Source organism: Homalodisca vitripennis, chromosome X (genome assembly GCF_021130785.1).
Source record: "Homalodisca vitripennis isolate AUS2020 chromosome X, UT_GWSS_2.1, whole genome shotgun sequence".
In the NCBI taxonomy this organism is placed as follows: domain Eukaryota; kingdom Metazoa; phylum Arthropoda; class Insecta; order Hemiptera; family Cicadellidae; genus Homalodisca; species Homalodisca vitripennis.
Window position 1 is genome coordinate 27,598,531 of NC_060215.1, and position 21,379 is coordinate 27,619,909.

Sequence of the window (21,379 nt, forward strand, 5' to 3'; positions counted from 1 at the left end):
ATTGACTGTAGGCAATTAGCCATATTGGATGGAATCCTATGTACTTATTAAAATACTAGTGTATTTGGTGGATACGAAGCTCAAAATATGGAAACTAGTTTATATTCTGTTGATATTAGAGACCATATTGAGATCGATTGTAATTTTATCCTGCAAGTAAAAAACCGTTTAAAACTGATTAACGTATAATGTAAATTAAATATTAGTAGGTTCATTTTAAAGCAAATAATAAATAACCAATCGATAAAGTTTCAACCTTGAAGCTAATAAGCTTTGTAAATTATGTGAGAATGTCATTTAAAGAGCCAAAGGTCATATATTGCCCTTTAAATCCTAGTAAAAGTGGTGTATATGGTTACGCAACATCGAGTGATTGCGCGGAACACCAGCCGGTCATTGTGCACGGGCCAGCGAGCTGAGAAGACATCATCTGAAATCTGAACTGAGTGAGAGATAAGGTTTGGCTACATTAGTGTTTTCCACAGCATGTGGGCGTGCGTTATGAATTAAATGTCATCCTTTTGGCTATGGTAGTGTATTATAGTATTCTGAGGGTCAAGCAGTGAAAAACTGCACTTGTAGTTTCATCTCAAGGCATGAATTCACACAGTAAAAGACCTTAGTAGATTCTGAAAACGGTAGCCATTAGTTTTTGTATTGATGCCATTCATGGATTGACGTTTTATCCAGGTGTAAAGTGTGACAGCCAAGTATTGTCATAAATCATTTTACTGTCAAACATTTCGTTACCACTACCGTTATAGTTTTAACCCATTCACTTACTTCGACGGAGCCATTCCGCCGCGGGCCCTGCCATACTTCGACGGAGCGCTTCCGCGGCAGTAATAGTTCACTTTAAACTGGAGAGATAGCTGCACTAATCAAACTATGTTTCGTTTCTATGGTTACTTGTTTGTTTAGAACAATATTTTTTTCATTAGTTGGCTAAACTGACGTAAACTCAAACTCAAAAATCTTTATTTTTACAGTTTTTTCAACCATACAATAGTGTCAACCAAAAATAAACGAAGTAATCCAGTACAACACTAATTACATATGATTATCACATTGCACATTTCTATGGGTTACAATAAGAAAAGAGCTATCTACAACTAGCTCGTTCCCATACCTATTTACATTCAATTCGTCATCAGGACAAGAAATCCCCGATGCTGTAACAACACCGCTGTAATAGAATTTTCTTTACCCCGTTTCCGAAAGAATTGAAATTATTCTCTGACTTGAGCTCCCCCCGGTAGTGCATTGTAAAGCCTGATCCCATTATATTTTAAGGTGGTGTTCATAAAAAGCAGTTTTATGCCTAGGAACAGAGATTTTTCCCCGATTCCCGGAGATCGTTTAGATGTGTGGAAGAGTGTCAGACTTGAACAAAGGTAAGTTTCTATGGACATACTTGACAACATGTAGAATGTAAATGTGGATGGAAAAGTTAATATGTTGTGTTGTCAGTAAAAAGAGGTTTTTGCAAGAAGAACGCCATGATTTCCCAAATATTATTCTAATTGCTTTCTTTTGTAGCTTGAATAATACTTTGGTCCTTGTGCACTCAAAGCCCCAAATTTCAATGGCATATGATAAAGAAGGATACACAATGCCATAATAAGCAGCTAGTAAGACATCGGTACCAGCGAAAGCAGACAGGGCGCCTCAACACAAAGATTCCCCGAGCTAATCCTTTTACAGACCGCATCAACTTGCTGAGCAAAATTAAGACCTCTGTCAACGATGATCCCAAGAAACTTAATGTTAAGACATGGTTCGATTGTATCATCACCAATTTGAAACATTCTGTTATCATCACCGACAGAACTCGCAATCTTAAAGTCAACGACTTTAGTTTTTTTCACTGTTTAAGAGTAAGCGGTTCTCCTGAAACCACTGCATTAAAGCACCTGTCTCCTCATAAATAGCAACCTCAAGTTCATTGTGATGCCGAGCTGAAATTGAAAAGGTATGTCGTCTGCAAAAAGGCAGACTTTTCCTCTAGTGACCTGTTTTGGGTAGCTCATTCACAAAGAGAAGGAAGAGAATGGGACCAAGCACAGACCCCTGGGGAACTCCCCTAGAGACCAATGCCCGTGATGACCGAACCGATGTTAGACAGCCACTGCTATCCACGTAAGGTATTTGAACCAATTGACCTCTTCCACCAAGATAGCTAGAAATCCACGAATGAGCGACACCTCTTAGTCCAAGACAAGACAGCCTACGTAACAGGATGTCATGATCAATCATGTCAAATGCTTTTGACAAGTCGAAAAAGATCCCAGTACTTTTCAAGCCAGAATCCAGGACTGAACCACAGAAGAAACCAAACAATGCATGGCATCAGATGTCGATCTATTCTTCATAAACCCAAACTGATTCAAAGAAAACACCTGGTTTGAATTCATGAATGACAGGAGTCCTGTTAGGAATATGCGCTCAAACACCTTAGACAATGTGGAAGTGAGCGAGATGGGCCTATAGTTGTTACAGTCGTCCTTCTGTCCCCTTTTATGAACTGGTCTTATAATTGCATTTTTTAGTGATGAAGGGAACTGACCCCAGGTTGAATGACAGGTTTATAAGATACGTAAGAGGTTTGACTATTGCATCAGCGACATGCTTCAATAGCTTTGGAGAGATTTCATCAGGTCCAGCAGAACTTTTAGGCTTTAGAGATCTAATTTCCCTCATCACCTCTTCTTCTGAGGTAGGAAAAATGAAGAGTGTTTTACTGATCATTTCCGGCTGTAACAACTCCGGTGCGACGACGACCCAATACTACTGCCTGTAGACATTGGTTGACCGATACTGGAATAAAATTGAACTAAACACTTCAGCCACCAGATTGGGTTCCACCATCCTGGGATCCTTTCTCGTCAGACAGATGGATGAAAAATAAGTTTCGCTCACTGTTGGTATGATTTAAGGTCGTTGATGATTTCCCACGTTGTCTTTGTTTTGTTGGTAGACTTCTGGATCCTATTTAACACAGCATCAGACTTGTGCTTACGAATCTCCTTTTTGTACATCCTTCTCAGTTGCCGGTATTCAGATCGGAGAGGGTGAGCTGCTTCTAGATGATTCGAGTCAGAATAGAGAGAATGCAGCTGATCCTTCATAGATAACAGTTGTGGAGTAAGTTTAGGTTTCAAAGTTGAGTTTCTACCTTTCATAGACTTCCTGAGTAAAGGGAAAGAAATATCAAAATAATATTTCAACTTATTCATGAAGACATCAAACAATGTATCAGACCACCCAATTCAAAAACTTCACTCACTCCAAAGCTCCCTTTTGAGATGAAAAGTGGAAACTACGAATATTTTGCGGTGTGAATTGACGTGATAACCTGTACAAAGGGCCAGAGTTCAAAGTCAGCGACAGAGAGGTTAAAAGTAGCTAACTGACCATGATGATCAGATAATGCGGTTAACACAACCTCACACTGTTTACCAGCCGATCATCTATGTTAGTAAAAAATGTTATCAATCACAGTCTTAGAGTTTTTTTACCTCTCTAGTGTAGGATGTGATTGTATGACGCAGATCAAACGAGGCCATTGTGTGGAGAAAGCAAAGAATAACAGATGGATTTACTCCATATGATACCTGTTGTTGTTAGTGTCCGTAAACATGGCTGGTAATAGGTTACGTGACAGTGAAATAAATCGTTTTATGAACGATTCTAATAATTGTAGTGAAGAATTTAGTACCAGAAGTGATCAATCAGATGTGGAATGGGATCGTGTGACACGGAAACAGTTTGAAAACTCCGATATTTTCGATTCAGAAGAGGAATTACCAACTCCTGACATCGGACCGGCAACTGACTTCGTAGGCCTTGTCAATGCAGATAAATTCTTATGAATATGAATATAAATATGGTAGGGTATATAATATAAAAACGATATAATTGTGTGTAAATATACTATGAAATATACAAAACTCTTTTGGTGTGTGACTTCTAAGGACAAATAAGGTAGGCTACACAATAATAATTCCATTTCAGGTTTTCATTTTGAGAACAAAATATTGGTGGTGGGCAAAATAAAATTTGATCTAAAAATAAATTTATGTTATTACCGGTATGTTATAGGTTATATCTCATAATAGGTACCTTAATTCACAGTTTTTTATATATATATATATTTTTTTTTTTATTCAGGGAGTTTTAAATGGTAGGTAAGCTCAAGAAAAACACTGCTACAACATTTTTTTTGAAAACAATGATTTACTAGGATTTACTAGAAAGTTACAGCTAAATATCTGCACACCTAAATAATAGGCAAAAATAATGGAATTCCTTGGCCCAACTGTGTGCTAAAATATTAGTAGGTGAATGGGTTAAAGAAAACCTAGACATAGCTGCTGTGCTCATGTTTATGGTTATCGGTCAAAAATCTCATTGTTTATAAATCTTCATATAATCCAACTGATTAGTAATGATTTCTTGGATAAGTTAATGTGAAATCGTAGGAAAATTGTCACTAAATTCATTCAATGTGAAACGTTGGTTAACTTTAAAGTGATATTATGTTTGTGTTTTCAAATCTTCATTAATTCACAAGTTCATAGTGAATTTCTGCAGATTTCACATCTAATAGCATTTTTTTAAATGAATTGTTGAATTTGGCATTCAACAGCATTTTGTATTCGTACATCCATTGTAAATGTCAATAAAACCGAAACGGGTAACAACAATACAACAATGAAAGAGCCAGTGGAACATGTGACGTAAGTTTTGGCGATTTTGGACATTGGAACTGACATCTACACACCTTTTTACGAACAAACAGCCCTTACTTTGTGACCAACACTTATTTATGAGAGCATAACTGCACTATAAAAGAATTGTGTAACATGTTGCTTAAAAAAATCATGGCATACTTTGAAAGTTGCACCTAAACCTGTTGTCAATTACTATGTCATTTTTCACTGGCGTCTTTAAATATCTAATTTATAATTATTGTCTATGTTGTTGATTTGGATGTTTCTCAAGTTTCTGTACAGTTGCAATGGATATATAAATTTTTAAAACATTGAATCTCAGTCACCAAAACTTCAGTGGTCATCTTAAGGGCTTTTATGAATTTTCTACATTCCCTTGTATTAAAGGCAATACAGACATTGACAAGTTGATGTCAACCATGGACGATAACCGATGATTGGAAAATCGGATTATGCTTCCACAACCTAAGCTGCCTTAGGTTAATCAAGCCGGAGTTTTGTTCTGGTAAACCGAGCTGAAAGACTCAATGTAAAAATGGCAGGCTCTGTAACAGAATCAAGAAGCTTTATTGTCATTAAATACACAAGTGTATAATAGACATTGCCATGAACATAGTAAACATAGACAATAATAATAATAAACAACACACACATACACACACACACACACACACACACATGCCCACATGCCCACAAAACACACACACATGTACTACGCACGTGCGCGCTTGTGTGTGTGTGTGTGTAGTACATGTACATGTGTGTGTTGGACATGTACTATAAATAAAAACTATATTACAATACAATTATCTTCCTTTAAGTGGTTCATGTATTATTGATCTGAAGATACACATTATTCTAGTGTTAAAAATTAAACAGTGATTATCTAAAACACACAATTTATCAAATACAATTAAGTGCCTACAGTGTGACAAAAGACCTTCAACACCAACACTTAAAATTCAAACAATTAAAATTACCGCTTAAACACATTTATAAATAAAAAAACAAAGTTAAAAACAGATATAACAGATATAATACATTTTTTTAAATAACAAAGTTTACATTTACTACATTTATGTACTTTATCACAATTAGGCAATGGACAATCTTTATTTGTCAAAAAAATTAATAAAAATGTATAACAATGGTAAAAAAAATTTTGCTAAGATACATCATGCTTATTTTAAAGTCATCCATATCTAAAAAGTACTCTACATTGTAGATACAGTTCTTTATCAAAATTTGTTTTATGTGTTTCTTGAACAAATTGATTGGCATAGTTTGAATGAAATTAGGTAGTACATTATCAAATTTGATCCCTTGGTATTGGAAACTTTTCTGAGTTAAACTAAAGGTACACTTGCTATTAAGCAGCCTATGCTTGTTACGAGTACTTCTGCCATGATTGTGAACTGCAGCTAATTCCTTAAATGTATCTAAAGGCCGCTACACACGTTCAATTCGGTTTGTCAGTTCGGCTTGTCAGTTCGGCTTGTCAATTCTAACTGACGCAGCAATCACATACACACGTTCAGTTTGGCTTGTCAGTTCGATCTGGTTAATTAACTCCAAAATTTTGTTGTGCTTGTGTTTCGGAAATTGCAAGTTAAATAATGTTTTCGGACGATGAGTTATTACTAATATATGGTGCAGTGGCTTGTGTAATTGTGAAAAGAAGAAAGCGTCAACTCAAGGGGAATCAGTGGACTAAAGACTGGCTTTTAAAACGAGCCCACTACTCCCATGTTAACCTTTTAAAAGAACTTCGGTTTCACCCCAAAGATTGGCATAATTATTTGCGGATGAACGAAGAAACATTCTTTTCCCCTAAACAACTCTATGAACTGAAGAAGGAAATCGTTACTCCAAGAACACATTGCACTGACAACACAGTGTAATGTAAATAAAAAAAATACTTTTTCAAAGTCTGCTGTCACTTGGAAAAGGGCTATAAATTTCACTGACTACGGACACAGCAGCAAACACGCGGGACAGTTGCTAAACAGACACCTGTCACTGGTGCACATGCGCAGATAGTTGATTTGAGGAACTGAACTGACGCTCCCATACACACGATCAGTTCGGCTTTGCCGTCAAGCCGATGTGTCAAGCCGAAATGATGAATTTCCATCATGCCATCAGTTCAAATTTCTGGCTTGAGCTCACGTCGTTTGAACAAACTTTTGCATACACACAGTCAATTCGGCTTGTCAGTTCGGCTTGTTCACATCGAATTGACAAGCCGATTTGAACGTGTGTAGGCCGCTTAAATTGCTTCTAACAAACATTAAAATGGATCAAATATACATGGACGGCGATGTTAGTGTACCAAGTTTCTTAAAATATGGTTTACACTAATGGCCTGTTTTTGTAAAACAAAGAGTCTTTTAGCAAATGGAGAATTACCCCATATAGAGATTCCATACTTCAAGTGACTAAAAATATGGGCATAGTAAACACGTAACAATACATCACAGTAAACATTATTTCTTAAAACTCTTAACAGGAACAAAGCCTCAGCTACTCAGGTTGCAACATAATCAGTATGTATAGACAATTTTAGATTGTCTTGTATATTTATACCCAAGAACTTGGTGCATGTAATATCTTGCCCACTTTTACCAATGTCAAAAATCAGATCAACAATCTTATCGGGATTTAAACATTTATTTGCTGCACACCAGTTTACTATTTCACTAGTCATATTGTCCAATAACATCTGATTTTCAACTTTAAGTTTACTAAAAACGTTGACAACAAGGTAATCAGAAAACATGTAGTCACTAACGCCTTGGCCATTTACATTGTCTGGTAGGTCATAAACGTAAAGAATAAAAAGATAAAAAGAGTAGGACCCAAAATGGATCCCTGCGGCATACCTTGAAGGACTGGCAGAGTTTTAGAAAAACAACCATTATAGTAAACCGACTGATAACGTTCATTAAGGTAAGATATATAATAGTCTACACTAGTGTCAAAACCATAGTAGTGAAGCTTAGAAACTAAAATAGTATGGTCAACAGTGTCAAAGGCTATTGACAAATTATAAGATCTAAAAATAACTCTATTCTTAGATTCAATGTTTTCAAGACAATTATTTACAAAATCCTGAACAGCATCAATGGTGCTTCGGATTTTTCTAAAACCAAACTGCTTCTCTTGGAATACATGATTTTCTTCCATATAATGTACAATTTGCTTGTGAAGTAACATTTCAACAAAGGAAGTAACAGTTAAATGGAATGATGTTTAGCAATTGTTTAGTCAATACTTGTTGTACACTGAACGTGATTCAGCAGCAATAATAAATTAAACATTACAAACATTTTTTAATAAAGATATATTTAATGTATTTAGGCTGTAGTGTTGGCCAATAATTCAATCTAATAAATAATTGTATTTATAGTTGTGCACTTTGTGTAATGGAAGGCATCCAAATCACAAAACTACTACCTTAATTTAGGGCCTAAGTTCAACATTTCTGTACTCATCATTGTGTATTTTTCATTACCTTCAACCACAAGGTTGCATATTACCGTACCACATGGACTATTTCTGCTTTTACTTGCTCCTTGGCATCCCTCAAAAGAGCTTTTCTCACCTTGCAACGGAGTGCTGCATAACGATGACATCGCCCTGCCACTATTAATATTTATCTGTTTTTTTTTTTTTTACTCTTTGTACTTTTATGGTCAGTTGCTGCATAAGGTAAAAGTTGAATCAGTAAATAAGTGAGCATTTACTAATGTTAACTTATTTGCTGTAATGTTGTCCATGTTGTTTGAACAGATAGAGAATCACAGCAGTATAAAGACAAGGTAGAAGAAATCAGGTGTTACCTGCCAACTATACAATCTCTGATGATAAGGTGCAACGATGAAGAAGAAGATTTAGTGATTTCCCGCAAAACATGTGTGAAAAAACTGTCTCAACTGATGAAAACGTTCGTCAGCCCCAAAAAAAAGTATGACATTTACTTTTTATTTGCATTTTTTTTTTATAAAGAATATTGATGTCTTTATTGTAGGATTATTTAGTAAGTTTCTCTCAATCTGTTATAGTTGGTCTCACCGTGAAAAATTAAAGTTATTGTGTACCACCACCCTTGCATCATATTATTAACGTTCATTTAAAGAATAGTTTATTGTATTTGCGTCAGTGAAAGACTGTGTTCAAAACATCATGTTCTATGCTTGTTAAACATCTTACGGTAATTTGGTATTATCCAGAGGCCACTATTTACAAAAAAAAAAAAACTCTCACCCAGGATCTAAAAAACTACATTATTAGAAAGAACTAGCTGTATTTGACTTACTATAATAATTAAATATTATTAAGATCGGTTCTTTTTTCTGATACCCAAGAACTGATATTCAGAAAATAATAAAATAATTTAGTTTTTTAAGGTCTCAGGTGTGGAAACCTGTTCCAAAAATAGTAGCCTCCGGATAATACCACAGTAAATTTAAACCAGTATTGTATTGAACATAATATAAAATTTTCTTGATTTTAAACATTGGTGGAAAGCATACGTCCTGAATCAAAATGGTACCAGTAAGCATGTAGTAATTCACATTTTATAAATTTCAAGTTTGTTACTACTTATAATATTTAACACATACAAGATTATTTAACACATACGCAAATTGCCAGAATGCACAGGGTGGTGTTGCCTTGTAGTAACAACGAATGACAAAAAATACTAACACAGTACAAGTTTGCTCAGAGTTTGGCAACTCACTACTATGACAACTGATAACGACAGGACTACTGTAACAGATACTTTGTACTGGGTACTCGTCTGTCTGCAAACCAAAAGTACTTGTTACAGGTTACTTTTTTACAGTTACTTTTAAGATAATAATTTTTTTAATGGTTACCGTTGTTCCTGGTACAAAGTACTCGGACTTGTGTCGCAGTAACAGTAGACTAACTGGAACATGGTACACTGGTACCTGTACCATTTTTGGAGTACTCTGTAACTTGTGATTCTAAATCAGTTGGAATACGTTTTGTACCCGGTTACTGAAAGTACTGAGTACAGGTTTTATTTTTTATTTTAATTTTTTAAATATTTTTTTTTACGATAGGAAAATGCATTATGCACCGTCAGGGACTGAGATTACAGGTAGGAGCCACAAGAATAGTAAGAACTAACCTTAATTTTGTAGTTGCTGCGTGACATAAAGTGAAATAGTTAAGAGTTTTAAGTGTATATATTAGATTATGATGGATTTCTAAGTTCTGACTTTTTTTTTTTTTTTTTTTTTTTTTTTTTTTTTTTTTTTTTTTTTTTTTTTTTTTTTTTAGACAATAGATTATTTTGTTTTAAGTGTATATATTAGATTATGACTCATTTCTAAATTCTGACAAATAATATTTTTTGTTGTTTTTTTTATTTTTAGGCAATTAATTATTTTTGAACTAAAATACTATTGTGGAGGTGTGGACAGATCCTGTTGGTGTCACCCTGTCGGTGCACCCCTGTCAATCGTGCTGTCTAATATATACTACGTATTATTACACCAATATAAAACTTCTATTTTACAAAAAGTAGTGATGGTTGGCAAATATATCAAAAGAATGTGTATCGTGCTGACCACAATTTTTGTATCAGAATTGGAATTGAATTTTCTCTATATTAAATGGAATCCCATGCCAAGTTGGATACCACAAAGGTTCGGTAAATGTTCTGTATTTGTAGGGTGTGTGCAGCTACATTCGGGAGGCAATTCCTTCCATTTAAATAAGCAAAAAGTTTGTGTGGGCACAGGTTTAGCTCGCATTGTTTTCTGTATACCTTACGTTTACTTAAAATTCAAATATCACGTAAGTTATAATATTCTTACTTTATTTAGTTGTATGTTTGAATAAGATTACTTTGGTAATAAGGATATAGAGCCTGTCTAAAAACATAATAGTCTATATATAAATACGTATTAGAAATATAAATAGCTAAATTCGATATTTATGAGTGCTCACGTGATCTGAGCAAGAGTACTATCTTGAGGAATGTTTTTCCTTTTTTTTTTTGCTTGAACTGTGGAGTGGTGCCATTGAAACTCGCACTGATGGCTAGGGGCATTTCCGATCGGCACTTTCTTAACCAATGCCACAGCGTTCAACATGTTCTGACGTCAGAGAAGATGTTTTGAGATTGGGAAAATACCAATCGTTAATACTCCTTACCATCAGAGCGGGCTTCAGCGACGCTGCTTGTTACATGCACTTCTGGCCAAAAGATATAAAACATCCCTTGAGCTCAGTTTAAGTGAGCGCTTGTACAGTTTATCTTTGGTACTACTTGTAACATATTTATAATTACGTAATCTACTTATATAGCGTAGTAACAAAAAATAGATAAGGATGTGGTGGCATACGTCTTGTTGACATCGCTTCTTTGTTGGAGGCAAAAACAAGAACTGATTTGTCATAATGGTAAGTAATTTTCTTAGTTTAGTAATATCACATTAGTTTAAAACTAGTTTCCTAAAAAAAAACAAATAATTAATTTTGGCAATAAAAATTTACAATCTTTTGTTTGTTTTTATAGGTTGGCATATTCCAGTATGCTTAAGATTGAAAGACTTTTGAAAAGCTTAACCTCAAAAATGAAGGTTTGTAATAAACATACTGATATATAAATTACTTATGTAACTTTATATTTATTTATAATATCATTATTTGTTTTGTTATCCTCGTTTTTAATTTTTATAAAATTATATCTTTACAATACTTTTATAATACAGTCTACTTTAATGTAAAAAACTGATATGTTAATATGTAATGCAATGAATAGCTTGTCATCAAGATCTCTCTTGGTGATAAAATTTCTGGGGGTGTTTTTATTTTACAAGTATTGGGAACGCTTACTCAGAAGTCAGATATTCTTTATTGATAACTTATAAGATTACAAGTAGCACCTAAATTAAATTAATAAAAATGTACAAAAATTATAAAAGGTCATGTTGTATTGATTGAGTTGTCTTCTTAAGTTGAATTCTTCTATGTTCTAAGTTCTTTATTGCTGTGTTTATTTTCTTTTAGGTACCTTGAATTGTTTTCTCTTTTCTTGTGGCGGCATATTGAATAGTTCCCAAAATAGGTTTTTTCTCAAATAGGCCTACAGCTGTTCTTTGAGATTATAGCAGCCTTTACCATGTATTGTATTATGTTCATGGGGATCACTATTTCAAGGAAGGTTTCTTTAATAGGCAGTATCAATATTGTTCTAAGAATGTATAGAGAAATCAATGTCAGTATTTTCAATTCTTTAAAAGTAGGTCTATAATTTTCTCTAGGTCCTAGTTTGCCCATTAACCATATAGTTTTTTATGAGTTTTAAGGACTTTCAATAGGTTGGATTGTGTAGTGACTCCCCCCCCATTGCTTGAAGTGATTTTCAAATAGCACATAAGTATGGTATTATGGTAGATTTGATGCATTGATGATTATTATTTTAGATGCACCCCTGGGGTCATTAGTTTTTCAGATGGGACATTGCATGTACATTCAAATCTTTGTTTAACCTCTACGACTTTGCATCTCTCACTCACTAGCTCTTGAAACACTTTAAGTGTGACTGTTGGATGAGATTATGGCCAAGACAGTCAAAGGCTTTGCTCTCAAGTATAAAAATATACTAGTGATGGTATTGCCTTCTTTCTACTTGTCTAATATATTGAATAAAGGCAATTGATGTAGATCTTCCTTTTCTGAGGTCATTTTGGTTATTAGGTAAGAGGATGTTTTCCTTTTAGAATAATAGAAAGAAAGAATAATAAAATAATAATTGAAAGAAAGTGATCTTTACTTTTGTTAGTGATACTGTTGGTAGTAATGAGATGGGTCAGTAGTTTATTGTTTCAACTTGTTTATATTTAGGGTATATTTTGGTCAATTTTAAACTCTTGATATCTGCCCTACATAAAGGATAGGTTAGTGATGTGAAAGGTTGGACTATGAAAGTTCAGCTTCCAAAAATTGTATTATTATAGATGACATCTTGTCCACTCCCGATGAGGTTTTACTTTGTAATGAACGGATTATTAGTTTAATCTCTGGCTGTTGGAATCATTCCTGTAATTGTCTGTGTAGTAATATGGACTGTAGAGTATGTTGCCATTTGCTAGTGTTAGAGTGGTTAGCGATTTTCTTTGTGTCCATTTTTTTTATTCCATAAATTAATCCGGCCATTGGTGGTGGTTCGGAAGTCACCTTTAAAACGTTGGTCCCCAGGTTAAGTGTTAGAGAGGGCTTCTTAGCCCTAACTTCGCCTGGTAAAATAAGACATTCTTTTAATCAAGTCTGCTGTGATTGATTCTTAGCACATCTTACTCCGTTTATAGGTGCTTAGATTGATTTGTTTATGTGGTCTACTCCTTCCTTAGTTGCTTGTAAGGGTCTGACCATATAAATAACTATATGCCTTCCTCTTTTGGTTTTCTTCGGATTTATTTTCAATTCTGCCTGTGAATTTAAACTTGTAATATACTTTAATAAATTTCTATTATTAACTTAGTTAAGGTTTTTCACTGTAGATTATGTTCGTTTGCGTGACCTTGTCTCTTGATTTTGAATGGGTAGGCTGCATCTAGTACCTTTTTGAAGGTATTAAGAAAATTGTAATTAGCATTGTCAGTATTGTTTATTGTTAAACATTATCACTGTTTCTGTTGCCAAATATATATTTTAGGTTGTTTAGATTCCACATGTATTCCTGTATTTTTAAAATGTTGAATTATTAGGTATTTTAGGAAGTTCACCTGTGCATTATTGATTAGTATGTCTGGGAGGCCAGTGTTACAGGCTTTGACATTGTACCGTTTTACTGACACATGAGGGGTTAGCTTTTAAATTTAAACTTTTGTGAAGGTTCAAAAAATAAAAGAAAATCTTCTGAAATAAATAAAGTTCAAACTAAAATAAAACTTCTTCTTAAAAATAATTATTGGATTCAAAATTAAAATAAAAACTTCTTGATGACTTTCAAATTCAAACTTGTAATATATTTGTCACTCCAAAAATGTACAAAGTTCTTACAGCTTGTCTTTTATTCAATTTTCAAAATTCAAAAATTTCACACTCTAATCTGATCTGGCAATTCTTCACTTTAATTTATCTTCAAAATTCAATTTTATTTGTTACTAATTGTTTTTACTTTACTTTAAATATTACTTCTTTTCAGTATTAGAAATTTTTATTATAAAATTTCTTCAGTGTTAGAGAATTAAAAATTTCTTCAGTGTTAGAGAATTAAAAATGTTGCTGAAAGCATCCGCAGGTTCGATGACGATTAGCAAAAAGATTAACTCTAAGCACTATCAAAGTCTACTCGTTACAATAACTTCCGATCGACTGAGACGGGAGGTACTACCTCACCCCACCTCTCAATTTCGTTATCAAACACTGAGATGTGTGCCTCGCTGATAGCAGACTCTTTTGTACAGTCCAGTCCTTATCATTCTTCTGGGCCTACTCCTTCCACCGGTAATCCAGTTACCCCAGAATTATTATTTAATACAATCTGTACAACATTTAGTTTACTAGGTGAAATTTCAGTGCAGACAATGTCAGTAGAGAAGCTAAAAGTAGATTTTACTCTCATTGACTCCCCACTCACCCTCTTCTCAAAACCCAGTTTGGGGCTCTAGAGGCCCATGCAATTCCATTACCTCAGCCCGGCGTGGGGCTCTAAAGCTCAAAGCCTTAGGCTAAATAGAGGAATGGTGAGTGTTGTCCAGAGTTTTGATCAGTAACGATCGGTATTGTTGGGCCATAGCATCATTTTTCGTGTGTTGAAAAATAAGGATTCAATTTTTTATATTTGCCAAAATTTATTTTTTTGTTTCCTTTCCTAAAATTAGCACTAGAGCGATTACTACTAGAATTTGACTTAACCCGTGAGAGGTCCCCTTGTTACATAGCACCTAACAAACATAGATGGTCTGATAAAAATTATTTTTATTAAATTATAAACCTTTCCGATACTGCACAAGTGTCTTACTGACTATATGACACATTCTTTTCCGTCAAACACAGAATGATTCATCCATAGCCGTGTCTGTGGTGGAAGGGGGAATCCCACTCTGCGCACTTTGTTTGTTGCCATCTCGATACGGGACCGACCATGTTAGTGCAGTTGTTAGACAGCATCTATGCATGTGACTGATCCTGTTTCGTGTTAGTGTCAATACAATGTTTAGTTCAATTTTGTTATTTTAGTGTGCATTTTTGTAACAAACATTATCGTTTGACTATTCATTTTCCTTAGTTTATTATTATTATTATTTAAATGGCCAATTATTCGGATAGCATTATTCTTAATTTAATTGAAGAGGTTGAAGAAGATTGTTCCACCATTTATGGTAGTGACAATTTATCTGATGCTCTGTCAGAGCATTCAACACACAACACGAACACTGAACAGTCTGGCGAAAGTGATGGGGATCCAGAAAATTTGGCTCCAATCTTACAACCCAGCTGTTTTACTGCCCTGTCAGGAGAAATAGATTTACGTTTTAAGTTTTCTGTTAGTTCAAGGTGTACTTGCAAGGAAAATATTCCTAAAAACATGCACTGTTGTCATAATTGCACAACAGAAGAAAAAATAATAGCTATTTATTCTGTATTTGTATTTGTTATGTATTTTCAAATATTTTATTTATAATCTTTTATAAAAATGTTTGATTAGTAAAGAAATTAACTTTATTTATTGTCTATTGCACTGAAATAAACTAATCTTTGTTATTTACATGACAAATATATTTTTAAATTTAAAAATTCATTATTCTAAAAAATTTAATAAAATGTTATTATTTCTTTACACTCAGAATCTCAGTATTCGCTTTCAAACACCTTGACTCCTTGTATGTATCATGTTTAAACATAAGAGTTTTTGAGTAAGTTAAAATTCATTGTGTTCAGCTTCAATCGAGGAAGTCAAATGGGTCTCCTGTGAACAAGTCGTCAAGTCCTCAACCGTCGACTTCACAAGACTGTACTTCATCTACACCGATTCCTAGTACAAGTAGATGTGATGTTTCTGTTTTTGGAGTATCATCACAAAAATCTGAAAAAGTTAAATTACCAGAAAAACTAGAGTCGGATAAAGGTAACTCTAGTAAATCTTCATCCACATCTCAAACAAGTAATAAAAGTAGTAAAAGAAAAAAATTATCTAATGAGGAAACGAGCACATTTACAGAAAGTAAATTTAAGAAAAAAAATTCCTCATTCAAGTCATCCAAAAAATTTGAAGATACAACAAGAAAAACAAGTCAAGTGAGCAGCCTGGATAAGGCCAAGAGATTCAAATTTGGAACTTCAGAGAATTTAGAGTTCTCATCTGGCCCACAAGAGTTTTTAAATAGATCCCTTACCCCTCGACCCGTTCCACGACAATTTGCTCCAGTATACCAGAGAGGTCCCACACACTCACCAAGGTTTCCTCAAAACCGATTTCCTCAACCAAGGTATCCGGAACCCAGATATTCTGGACCGAGATATTCTGCACCCAGGTATCCTGACGTCCGGTATCCTGAACCTATGTATGCCGAACCCAGGTATACTAGACCCAGATATTCCTCTGACTCAAAATACCCCGAAGTAAGGTTTCGTGAACCTTATCAATCCAGATTTCCTGATCCTAAATCTGTGGAACGAAAATTTACCACCTCTGGAAGAAATAAATACCCGCTGGAAAAACATGGAGATCTTAAGGCTCTAAGGTGAGTTTATATAATTAATTATTTAGTTAGTTGAACCTAAATCTATTGAATGCTGATTACAAATACTAGCACATCTAGTTAGTTCATCACTAGAGCTGAAAGCCCAGAATTACGAGGCGGTACAAAAAAAAACTGAATTATTTTTTCCAACTTTTTTATTTAAATATTTTTTAATATTTATATTGTATATATACACACACACAAAATGTATTTGATTCAGTAAAACCACATTTTAGCTTACTTATGAAAGTATGTAGTACTACTTATATTGGTAAACTGTAAAGGTAGATTATTTGGTTTGCTCTTTTGAACAAAGTAGGCTACTTGAAACATGGTTAGGCCTAAATCATTTACTTGGATTTTTTTTCACTTCAACACAGAAAATTATGTCAAGTGATAGAAAAAAAATAAAACTAATACGCTGTTATAACAATGGTAACAATTGTACAGTTTAGTACATAAAATAAAAAACTAACAAAAACAAAATTTACTGTCTGGAATATTTACAAAATATGCACATCACTACATAAAGCCATTATCTAACTATGTAGAACCTAATGAGCCTGATGCTAGTCATTTTGTAAAAACTAAAAAAGTACCTGAGCACAAATTAGAGTTAAGTTTTAAACCAAAAGTCACTATCTTATCACCGTTTCAAGATCACAACTGATAAATGGAATGTTTATACAAGGAACCACCAGAGAGTGCAGTTGGCGGCGACCAATAGAATGGACTGGCCTGCGCGACGTTGCCACACAACTGCCACTGCCGCCCGGCACGGCTGGCGCATTGTGGCTGATAAACCGCTGCACTGTCACAACTAACACTGATACTGAACATTTAAAACTTATCAGTATAATTGAAAAACAATATTTAAAATGCGTTGACAGTTTGCTATATTATATTTAAATCACTTGTATAGTTTATTAATGTTATTACAAACTAACTATCAATTAAAACAAACAAATCGTCCCGTCAGTTAGTCAGAGTAAAGTACTTGCTTATTTCCATATGATACAACAATCTTTTCAGTGATTTTAAACGATTACTAAACACACACAAAATTAATATACATGTTGCTTATATTGGACACTGCATGACGTGTTGCTTGATTAAAAATAATTAAAAAAACATAACAATATAATCAATTTTAAAATTATCGAAGAATTATATTTTTAAATTATGAAATAATCACATTTTCTACTAAATAACTTTTAGGGCCTACTATTTTAAAATGAAATACGTTAAAAAGCATGATTGACTTAATAATATTCTTACCTTTGCACTTGTATATTATTTATTCGCTCTCAGGCGGCAATATCGTAGCCAAAACCTCGGAGTCTTCTTCATTTTCACTTTCTACCTCACTGCTACTCGTGTCAGAATTATCTGCTAAGTTTATAGTTATTTGCTCTACAACACTTGTGCGGATACATTCCTTTTCAAAATCAGCTTGCTGCAAGGCTTCTGCGTGCTGAACTCTTGATTGCCAGTCTTCTTTAGTCACTTTGTCCAGAGCATCATGAACAAGTTTCTCAACGTCGGTTATTTTAAATGTCTTATTATTACGTGCTACCTCTCCCTTCACTTGAGCCCATACCATTTCAATGGGATTGTACTGGCAGTGATAAGGAGGGAGCCTGACAACTGTATGTCCCATTTCATTGGCTAATACGTCGAGTTCATAAGTTTTTTGTTGGGTTTTATATGGGAGAACCCTCATTATAAGTTCTGGTTTCCTTTCTTTCATACAGTATTGTATGTTTTTTCGAGACAGCCAATTTTGAATCTCTTCCTTTCTCCACGATGAATTTGGAATTTTCTCGGCGAGTACTGAGTGGTATGGAGCATTGTCCATGACGATGATCGAGCCTTCTTCCAAAATGCATAGCAATTTTTTAAACCATTTTCTAAACGATTCAGCGTTCATTTCATCGTGATAGTCCGAACTGGATGATGTCTTAGACCGAAAAACCCACTTACATTCTTGCAAAAACCCATCTTTTGCCGAACCGACTGTCATAATTTATTAATCTTCTACCTTTGCCGAGAGGAACCTTTAGTCCACCAGACTCAGTCGTGTCCTGCCATATGTATTTTCGAGTATGGTTTTCATTAACCCATGTTTCATCGAGGTAATATATGGGCCTACAATCACCAGATTCTCTAAGCTCTTGCATAGTTCTCAAAAATTTTAAACGAGCCGCTACAATATCATTTCGTTCCAATAAAAACTTTCTACCATCATTGGTTTTCTTATACCTGAAACCAACATGCCTTAATAACCTATTTGTTGAAGTTACCGATCCGTTGTAATCAAGTTTTTGTTTGAGATCCTGCGTGATTCTTTTTGATGTGGGAAATTCCCCTGTGTCGTAGTACGAAAGGACAGTTCGTCTCAAAACATCTTTTTCAAAGTCATCAAAGCCTGTTATTTTTGATTTTCGACTTCTTTGTTTTCCTGGCGTTGAAAACTTAATTTCTGATGATGAAGGTCCATCTTCTTCGGACAGCTTAGCTTCTTTACTTATTTTATTAACGGTTCTTTCACTTACACCGCAGGCCTCAGCACACAGTTTACCACTTTGCTTAAAGTTAAGAGTTTCTTGGAAATTTGTCAACGACAGTTTTTTGAAAAAGTTGTAAACGTTGTAAATAATACGTCGTTCTCCACTACGTAGGGTTTTTCCACTACCGCTCTTACTTCCGGATGGCTGTGCAATTGAACAAACATCATCACACTCCATTTTGTCCAAATAAGGAATCACAATAACAAGTATATTACAATTTAATGACACTACACAGAAAATAATCGGTACACTTATAATAGCTACCAATAAACAACACTTAAAAACACGAAAACGTTCATCAACAGTAAAATTCAGCACAAAATAATATACTCGTACTGGAATTGAAGAGAATGCAGTATTTTCAACCGCCACTGATTAACCCTTTTAATGCCAGCATAAATTTTTCTTGTGTAGAAAAATATGCCAAGCCAATATCAGATTGACATGCCAAGCCTATTTTGTAGAAAATGCAGAGTTTTGTATAAAAATTCATATGTTTGTAATTTATTGTCATAGAGTCATGGAAATGGTCTTGTTTTGTTTGTATTTAGTTCCATTATTGAAAAAAATAGTTGTTTAAAACTTTTCAAAAATGGAAAAAAATAAAAATAACAAAATATCATTAAAAAAAAATTTTTATAAATTTTTAGTTTGTTCTATAATAAGATAGCTTAAAATTAATACCAACAATAATTTCAATATTTTACATAATAACACAGTTAATTGTTAGTACACACACAAAATTTCAAGTACTTACCTCAATAAATACAGAAGTTATTTTATATTTTCCAGATATATACATATCTTGAAAAATCACTTTATTCTAACACGCGTATAGTCCTATTGGTTTTGAGATCATACATTGTTCTAAGTCCAATAAAAACACAATGAAAACTCAAAAACAGAAAATTTATAACTTATTACTATGTAGTGTATACTATTGTGATGTATATTTACAAGAACTATATACAATTTTCCGGTGTAATGTTCTAACACCTGTGGTCACCAAAGCATGTCGGATGGACACCTTTCTTACATGCTTTACAAACAGTTTTTGTTCTCTTTCTTCTTCCTCCAGTACTGGTACTTTGCTTGCTGCAAACACAACAGTTTCTTAGCAAGATCCCAGGAAGAGATTCTAGGCCAAAGGGGGGATTAGCTCCAAGATTGTCACCCCCTCCCATATCCGGGTTGGGTCGATGAGGTTGAGACTTCTGCCTAAGCCACTCACTGGAAAGATCTTCAATTATTGAAGATGTAAATTGAAATCTTGTCAATATTTTCCCTGAACTATTTTCATTGTAAATTATGTAGGCATTCAGTACCATTCTAGAAAATAAATTGAACACGACCTTCTTCCAATATTTGACGGTCCGACGTTCGTCTAAATAACAGTACAACATTTGGTCGGATCCGTCTATGCCGCCCATATACATGTTGTATGAGTTTATCATTTGAGGCTTTATTTTAGGATTGTTCTCGTGCCTTTTTTGTCTTCTAACTTGTTTGGACTGTGCTGGTTCTTTAGTAGAAAGTAGCAAAACTGGATTTTTTTGGGAAGCCTTCTCACGGTAACCTAACATCAACATATTTTCTTGTCTCATGTATAACTTTTTTCCAACATCAAACTTTTCTTTGAACTGATGAGGTATCCCTTTTCGATTGCTCCGTAAAGTGCCTGTCATGTACGTAAGGTTTTCAAATAAAAATTTAGCCAAAGGAAAGCTGGTAAAAAAATTGTCCATAAAAACGTGATAACCCTTTTTTAGATACTGTCCAGTTTCTAAAAGTTTCCGAACAACATTGAAAGCAAGGCCAGTTTCTTTATCTTTATTTTTACTACCCCTATAGCAGAAGAAGGCCAAACAATACTTTTTCACTGAGTCGCATAACATCCACATCTTTATGCCCCAGCGATGGTGGTGCATGTTAGGCAAGTATTGCAATATTTGCGAGTGGCTCTTTGTTCCTATTAGACTTTCGTCTACAGAAATCTCCCTATGAGGGGTGTAGTGAGTTCTGAAAATCCTATTGGCATGTTCTAACAAAGGGGCAAACTTACCACAAGGATCATATTCAGGATGTCCTGGTTTCGCTAACAATCTGTTATCTGCAATGTGGAAAAACTGTAGGAGACACTGAAACCTGTTCCGGCTGAACATTTTTCCAAACCAAGGTGTGCTAAGTGAGCCAGTTAGCGACCAATAGCTATCAATTGTAGGCTTTTGAATTATTCCCATATTTAATATAGTAGCTATAAAAGCTTTCATTTCATGCATAGTTACCGGTTTCCATTGTTGAGCTCTAGAGGAAGGTGATAGTGTTTGGGCATGGGATGCAATGT

General features: G+C 34.3%; 1 protein-coding gene across 5 annotated transcripts in view; it reads left to right on the plus strand.

Moving 5' to 3' along the window:
- LOC124368834 overlaps positions 1-21,379 on the plus strand; it is a 56,893-nt gene that overhangs the window by 18,840 nt on the left and 16,674 nt on the right. For 4 of the 5 annotated variants that reach the window (XM_046826253.1, XM_046826252.1, XM_046826255.1 and 1 more), the window contains 3 exons: positions 8,526-8,700; positions 11,290-11,353; positions 15,663-16,465. In XM_046826253.1, coding sequence (XP_046682209.1) covers positions 8,526-8,700; positions 11,290-11,353; positions 15,663-16,465 — 1,042 coding nt within the window. The remainder of the gene's footprint in view (positions 1-8,525; positions 8,701-11,289; positions 11,354-15,662; positions 16,466-21,379) is intronic. The other variant, XM_046826256.1, reaches the window with a different exon arrangement.